We start from the raw sequence: 7,962 nt of genomic DNA on the forward strand, positions 1-7,962 counted from the left end.
AAGGCAGGGAGGGACGGACGGACAGACGGACCAGGCTGCTGCGGGCTGGCGGCTGCGCCAGAGCGGCTCCCCGCACCCCCACCCCGCACCCGCTAACCCCAGGAGGGCGGCTCCCTTCCTGCACCCTTTTGCAATAACCAGCGTTTTCGCTCCCAAATCGCCCTTTTCCAGCAGCTCCCTCCCACGACACCGGGTGTCCGGGGCGCCTCGTCCCGCTGCAGGGCGAGTTTGACCCGCTCCCACCGCGGGCTCGGCCCCCTTCCCGCCGCTTCCCAGGCCTGCGCTCAGCTCCTAGTGGCTGCGACAACGCGGCGGCAAGGCAGCCCCGCCACACTCGCGGGAAAACTGGCCGCGGGGGCAGCCGCCGCGCTGGGAGCCGCTGCGCTGGGAGCCGCCGGGACGGCGCGACGCCGCGGAGCCAGGCGCGAGCCTGGACGCGCCCAGGGACGCGCTCGCGCTCCCCGGCCGCCGCACCAGCCCCGGCCCGCGCGTCACGCTCCGCCGACGCCGCACGGCGGCCGGGCAGGCCGCTGAGCCCGCCGGGGTCACAGACGGACACGCGGACAGCACGGTGGGTTTGGTTTTTAATTGCAGGCAGCGGCGAGGCGCAGGCACGGTGCTCGCAAGCTGCGGAGCGGCGGGGGCGGTTTTACACCACAATTCCCCTCGGCCCGCAAGGCGCCGGATTCGGCCTGTGACTCGTTGCAGCGGTGACCGGGCCACGCGCGGACTCCAAGCATGGGGGGCGGCAGAGGGCGGGGAGGGGGGTGCTGGCGGTGGGCTCTGGGCGTCCTGGACCACACAGGGGCAGCGTCGCCGCGCTCCTAGCTGGCATCCCGGCTGCCGAGCTCCGGTAGTGCCTGCGAGCCCCCCCGGAGCGCCAGGGCGCATGGGGACAGGTCCAAGCGCTGCGAGCCAGCTGCAGCGCTGCTGCCGGGCAGCGGCACGGGAAGGGAACTTCTCCCGGCCTCTGTCTGTCCATCGCTGTGCGAGGGGACGGGAGAGAGGTCCCTCCCCTCCCGGGGGACGCGGCACCCCGCTGCAGATGCCGCATCACCCAGCGGGGACCCGGCCTTGCCCAGGCTTGGCTGCACGCCTTCCTCCAGCTCCGGGGTGCCGGCTCTGGCACGGACCTTCATGCTGGACCTGCCATCCTGGATGACGCTCACCTGGGAGGGCAGGGAGGCTTTAGCTGGGGTGTCCCCGACGGGGCTCGTGGCAGTGCCATCACCGCTGCTCCTGGACTCGGCACCCGGAGACGCTCCGTGGCCATGGTCTCCCGTCTCTCCGGACGAGGGGCTGAGCACCCCTCGGCCGCCTGCTGAAACATCTGAGCCTTGTGTCACAGTCTGCTCCTGCTCTGCCGTGTCGGCGGAGCCCGGCCGGAGCGCTTCGCTCCCTCCCGCCGCCTCCTCCGCACCCGACGGAGCCTCCTCGGGGGACTGGGCGCCCCCCTCGTCCAGCCTCTTCCGCGGACGCCCGCGTCTCCGCTTCTGCAGCACAGCGTCGCTGGGGGGCTCCGGAGGACGCTTGGTGGCCTTGGGGCGCTGAGAGTCCTGCAGGCCGGGGCCCTGGCCCTCTCCACCGGCGCTCCGGGGGTTGGCAGGGCTCTCTGCCACGGGGAGGCCCACGCCGGGTGGCACATTGGGCAGCAGCATGTTGATGACGGGCACGGCAGCCTGCTGGCTCACCAGCCCTGCTGCCCCGTTCACCCCCGGGGCCAGGCCCAGGGGCAACGACGGCGACGCCGTGCCCACTGGGAGCGGCAGGGCAGCCACTTTGACGGTGCCCCCGAGGGGGGTGGCTGTGATTTTGGGGGCCAGGACAGGAGGGGACGAGCGCACAGCCGGAGTCCCAGGTGCCACAAATCTGTTCCCCGGCTGGATGCGAGGCAAGAGCAGGGGCAGGCGGGCAACCAGAGCGTTCACTTGGGGGCTGTTCATGGGCTTGGGGGCCTCAGGGAGCTGCTTCTTCTCAGGCCGGGGCAGGACAGAGGGCTTGGAGCCACTCTCCTTCTTGCTCTGTGGGCAAACAGAGGCGATGGCTTGAGAGATGTCACCTGGGCTCCATCCAGCCCAGCAGAACCTCAAACTGCACCAGGCTGCTCCCGAAGCCTTCCCTGCTTGTGTTTAAAGATTAGGTGCCCCCACTCTGAGGTAGGAACCCAGAAGTCACACGGCTCCCAACCCACCTCTCTAAGCAACAGGCCCTGCTCTGGCTCAGAGGACACCACCAATGCATCTGGCCAGGCCAACTGGGAGCTCTCTGAGAGCCACGTCTCACCTGCCCCTGGCTCCCGTCATTGCTCTCTGAGGTTTCCAGGTCGTTCTTCTTTGCTGTCAGCGGAGACCGACTGTTGCGGTGGATCTTCCCCGTGCTCTCTGTGAAAGCACAGGAGGTGGCCAAGTGGAGACCATCCCTCCCTGAGCCCCTCTGTGTTCAGCCAAACGGGGGTCACAGACTCAGCCATTCTGTGGGCAGTCAATGGGGGGAATCACGTCCCCCAGCATCAGCCTGGGTCCACCTGCAGCCCCAAACTCTCCACACTCCTATGAGACACTGAATGGGCTCTGCAGCGAGTGAACACAATGGAGGGAGCTCTCTGCGCCTCCTCTCACCACATCCTGTGGGGCCTGCAGCTCCATCCCACCCCGGTGACCCACCTGAGACTACCATGGCCATGATCAAGTCGGCCCGGGCCGAGCGGGAGCTGATGATGTGCTGCTGGATAAGAAACTGGGCGACTTCCACAATGTTGTTGAACGAGCGTTTGAGGATCTTCTCAGCCCAGTCGCAGGTCAGGGCGCAAGCCGCCTCCATCACCTCACTGTTGTAGGACTGCACCAGATCCGTCAGCTCCGACTGCTGCTGGCAGGACAAGCTGTGAGCCCTCATGGCACCCACCAGGACTCCCTGGACGCAAACAGGGTCTGATCCTGCTATCCCCAGCAAGCCACAGCTCGTGCACCTCAGTGATACAAGGCCTGATGGGCAGGCACGTTGCCCTTCTACCACTTTGGAAAACTAGCGGGACAGAGCACAACCTGCTCCCAGTCTCACTAGCCCCCAGGAGCACAAATGAAGAGGGCTCCCCACCACCAACCAAGGCCTTCATTAGATGTAACGAGAAAGACTTCTCCCACAGCAGCAAGGAGGTCTGTTATCCTGCCTAAATAAGAGCACAAGGAGCTGGTGAAACTCAAGTGGCCAAGGCACCAGAGGACTTACGGTCTCTGTCACTTTGAGATCCAGGCTAGGCAGGGGTGGCAAGCTGACCACCGTCTTCCTCCGGATCCCGCTGTAGCAGTATGTTTGGCAAGGTTAAGGTGTTTCAGTGCCACACAAACATGACCAACGCTTCCCAGCCATGAGAGGCCCCAAGTTAAAACTTGAAAGGATGTAGCTGCCAGGCTCACGCCGCCACCACCTGCTACAGCCAGAGGGTCTAAACCTGTCTTGAGATGGTGACTGCAGCCAGCCCCAAGCCAGCTGAGGCTGTTCCCTGCACGTCGCATTTCCTGGTGTGTGAGCTAACCCCAGGCTGCTGCTAAGTCCAGCCACGTCCTTACTATACACCCTGCAACGCAAAACCTTGCTCAGGCAACCAACCTGAAATTCAGGAGCTGGAAAGCCAGGAACTGGACCCTCTCTAGAAGCTATAAAACACTATCTCATACACAGACTTATAAATGGGTAGCGCTGGAGAATAAGCAGCTCTTGCCTGCCTATCCAACTGCCATGGGGACCGGCTCCCATGGCTTCCCAGGCCAGCAGAGCACATAGAAGGATATTTCGACTGTCCTCGGCCTCCCAATCTTCTGGCTTTGATGTTTGGGAAGATCTCACGGATGATCTTCCCAAAATTGGCAGCGCTGAGAGGGCGACAGCAGAGGTTATCGCAGTATCGCCTGCCAGAGAGTCAAAGCCAGAGAGAGAGCTGCAGGTTAAAACCATCAAGGCTTTCTCACTGCCTCCAAGATGCACCCAGTTTTCTGTGCTGACATGGCTCGTTTTAGGTACCCAATAGTGGGCAAAGACTACCCAAACAAACCTAAGGGCTCACTGCCCTCCAAACTGACCTCCCCACCGGGCTTTGCTGCATAAGTACAGCCCTGGGGGAGAGATGATCCTGCCCCTGTACTCACTTGTAGGCATCATAGACGTCCTGCTTGGGTAGGCAGGTGTCAGTGTGCTCCTCCAGGTGGTTCCGGATCCAGTTGCATGCGTGCATGTACTCAGCTGTGCTCAGAGAACTGAGGTCCAAGCTACCACTGCTCCAGAGGGAACCCAGGCAACCCAATAAAATAAAATAATTAGCAGAGAGGCAGCATAAGCAGGACACTCCTGGCCTCTCGCAATCTGTATCTCCCACCCATCATCTCAAGAGCCTCTGCTCTCCTGGCCAAGCTCACAAACAAGCCCTGTTTCACTCCAGCACTCACCTTTTCTCCCCCAGGCTCGGCCCTGACGGCAGCTGGAGGTAGAGGTAGAGCTTGTCGTTGTCGGAGAACTTCTGCACATCTTGCTATGGTCAAAGGGTCCACGGAGGTAGGGAGAACGGACCAGAGAAAGAAAGGTTAAGGATCCAAAAGAAGAAACAGCTGACGTAGGCAGAGGTCTCGTTACCTCCCTAATGGCAGTAAATGATGGAGCATCTAAACCAAAGCAGCTTTGTAAGCACTAACACAGCCTGCATACAAGGGAACAGGGTAAGTGAAATCACATGGAGCAGGGTAGGAACTGCCCCTCAAGGGGACTGGAAAGGCTCATCATTCCTCTGGCCTCCACACAGCACTGGGCAAATGCAGATGCTGTTCCCTGGGCAGGAAAATCAGCGCTTACTCAGTGCTAATTCTTGCAACCAGATCCCTACCCAATCGGAAATGGGATCAGGCAAAAATCAAAACCCAGTTTAACTGGAAGTGGGGTAGGAGCGTGTCAGGGAAGTGGAGACACGTTATTCCCTCACCCTTAGCACAACATGCTGCAGAAGAACTCACCAGAATAGAGTCGACTTTGTTCTGCACGGATTTGCTGTGTGGGACAGAGACAAAAGCCATTAACACAGAGAAGGACGATGCCACAAGACCTAGGACAGAGCCACGGGCAATTTCTCAACCCGTCTGCTCTAGCCCAGATCCTCTGCCACAGAACAGACACTGTTTGGGGACAGCCACAGTGGCAGGTTCCTGAGCAGGATAGGGAATGTGCTCACACGTGGCAGTTCTATCCTGAGGCTTTTCCAGACACCTATACATGCTTCCAGGGTTAGAAGCACCTGGGAGGGTACAACCACTCAGCTGAGCCTCAGAAGTGCTGAGAGGAGCATAACAGAGTACCAAGAGCTGGAGTCTGCCTATGCATATGAGTAAGTGCGGCCTGCTGGGTGCTCACACTATTTTCTTGATGCTCTGGGTTTCACTGTGCACCCACAACCGCTCTCCAACAGCCTGGCTGTCTGTCTGCAAGGACTACTGCAAGCACTACCCCAATCCAGTGAAACCACAGTGGGCATAAAACCACACCTTGCTGGGTTGTGGCAGACCTCCCTGGGCTACGCAAAGCCCTGAGCTAATTTTGTGCCCAAAACAGGCAGGAAGGTACCAGCAGTGCAACACGGGACCCTGTTCTGTGTTTGCACAGCACCCAGCAAAGGACTTAATAGGGCATGCTGGAGATCATGCCACTCTGCAGTGCCACTGTTAGTACAGGAAGTGGCAGGTACAGGACCACACGTATCCTCTCAGTTCCTGAGATAGCAAATTAAACAACTTTATTAGCCTGCATTTGTTAGCACTCAGATTAACCAGAAAAGCTGCCCCAGGAAAGATAAGCGTTGCCCTTACGAGATGGTGCTCTTCAGTTTCTGCAGCAGCATGCTGGACTCGGTTGTGTTGCTCTGGGAGTCGTCGGGCGACAAACTCGCCTTTTTGGTGGCTTGGGCACTCGATTCTTCATCAGCCATGACATTTGGTTACTGTTAGGGGATGGAAAGCAAAAACTCAACAAAAAAGTGAAGACAAACCCTTCAGAGTCATCAACACACCACCAGGCACCTACAGTGTTGACCTCTGTCCACCCACCCTCCCTGTCAGAGCCCAGGCTGGGGCTCTTGGAGGAACGAATGCAGCAATTGGGAGTGTGGGTAGAGCAGGGCTGCTGCACGGCCCAGCTGAGCCCTGAGGTTTGTTTGTCCTCAGCCCTGTCCCTTCTGGTCTGAATGCCCACCCACATCTGAATGGGTTGAAATCCCAGGAAGAGGCTGGAGTGTCAGATGCAAACTATTGATGGATGGGATATGGAAAAGGCCCGGGCAGTCCCAGGAGAGGAGCATCCAGCAGTGAAGACCAGGATCTGCTCTGTGATTCCAGCCAGGACCTAGAGCGGACAGGAATGCTGAGGGGGCTTGGACAGCAGGCCCTGCTCCAGTGTGCCCAGCACAGGGGGTTGGGCATGCTGCAACAGGCCAGAAGAAGTTCCTGGGGGTCCCAGAGGGCAGATGTGTCCAGAGGAAGGACCAGAGCAGGTCCTAAGGGCCTGGCATGGTCATGGCAGGGATGCTGAGGAGAGGACCAGAAGGGTAGGTCCCCGCACACATGGCAACAGGGATGTTGGGGGCATCAGGATAGCAGGTGCTCACAGGGATAAGAGGTGGAAGGGTGCTGGGAGGCACCAGGTCTCCATGGACAAGGGGACCGGGATGCTGGGGGGCACTGGGACAGCAAGGCCCCACAGAGACACATGGGGAAGGGCGCGCTGGGGGGCTCCGGGACAGCAGGGCCCCACAGACACATGGGGACAGGCGTGCTGGGGGGCTCCGGGACAGCAGGGCCCCACAGACACACGGAGACAGGGATGCTGGGGGGCACTGGGACAGCAAGGCCCCACAGAGACACATGGAGACAGGGATGCTGGGGGGCACTGGGACAGCAGGGCCCCACAGACACATGGGGACAGGCGTGCTGGGGGGCTCCGGGACAGCAGGGCCCCACAGACACATGGAGACAGGGATGTTGGGGGGCTCTGGGACAGCAGGGCCCCACAGACACATGGGGACAGGGATGCTGGGGGGCTCCGGGACAGCAGGGCCACACAGACACATGGGGACAGGGATGCTGGGGGGCTCCGGGACAGCAGGGCCACACAGACACACGGAGACAGGGATGCTGGGGGGCACTGGGACAGCAGGGCCCCACAGACACATGGGGACAGGGATGCTGGGGGGCACTGGGACAGCAGGGCCCCACAGACACATGGGGACAGGGATGCTGGGGGGCACTGGGACAGCAGGGCCCCACAGACACATGGGGACAGGGATGCTGGGGGGCACTGGGACAGCAGGGCCCCACAGAGACACATGGAGACAGGGATGCTGGGGGGCACTGGGACAGCAGGGCCCCACAGACACAGGCGTGCTGGGGGGCTCCGGGACAGCCTGACCCGAAGGGGGCGCACTCCCTGGCGGCGCTGGAGACGCGCCGGATCCCCCCACCCCGACCGGGCCGCCTGGACCGGCCCGGCCCGGCCCGGCCCGGCTCGGCCCGGCCCGGCCCGGCCCGGCCCCTCCCGACCGACCGAGGGGGGAACCGAGGCGACCTGTCCCGCACCCACCTGCCGGCGGCTACAGCCGGGGCTCGGCCCGCGGTGCCCTCATGCCAGGCTGGGCCGGCTCGCTCCGGTTCGCTCCGGTCCGGTCCGGTCGCCGCCACGTGCCGCTGCCCCACGCGCAACAGGAACCGAAAGTGTTGTGCCTGGCTGGGACGCGCCCGCGGGCCCCGCTCGCCGCTTTTTTTCTGATTGGCCACGGCATCGCCGATCTGCCCGGATACTCCGCTCTTCTTTAATGCGATTGGCGGCTGGTGGCTTTCCCACCCGGATACAAGCGGGGCTAGGTTTCTGATTGGTCGGACGTGAACTGAACTCTGCCTAGTAACAGGCGCCTGATTGGTGGGACTAGAAGAG

The 7,962-nt window shown here is 61.6% G+C and overlaps 1 protein-coding gene across 2 annotated transcripts; it reads right to left on the reverse strand.

Annotated features, from left to right (window-relative positions):
- Positions 1 to 571: 571 nt before the first annotated feature.
- RFX5 (regulatory factor X5) lies at positions 572 to 7,868 on the reverse strand. 2 transcript variants are annotated; one of them, XM_062597869.1, is made up of 10 exons: positions 7,612 to 7,868; positions 5,847 to 5,977; positions 5,001 to 5,034; positions 4,443 to 4,525; positions 4,146 to 4,271; positions 3,789 to 3,908; positions 3,229 to 3,307; positions 2,664 to 2,865; positions 2,284 to 2,381; positions 572 to 2,021 (listed from the first exon to the last, which is right to left on the reverse strand). In XM_062597869.1, the coding sequence occupies exons 2-10, from the start codon at positions 5,963 to 5,965 to the stop codon at positions 825 to 827; spliced, it is 2,058 nt and encodes a 685-aa protein (XP_062453853.1). In that variant the 5' UTR covers positions 5,966 to 5,977; positions 7,612 to 7,868; the 3' UTR covers positions 572 to 824. The 2 variants fall into 2 exon arrangements, with proteins under 2 accessions (XP_062453853.1, XP_062453852.1); XM_062597868.1 differs by having other exon boundaries at positions 2,664 to 2,868.
- Positions 7,869 to 7,962: the final 94 nt, after the last annotated feature.

This window comes from Rhea pennata, chromosome 31 (genome assembly GCF_028389875.1).
Source record: "Rhea pennata isolate bPtePen1 chromosome 31, bPtePen1.pri, whole genome shotgun sequence".
NCBI classification, from domain to species: domain Eukaryota; kingdom Metazoa; phylum Chordata; class Aves; order Rheiformes; family Rheidae; genus Rhea; species Rhea pennata.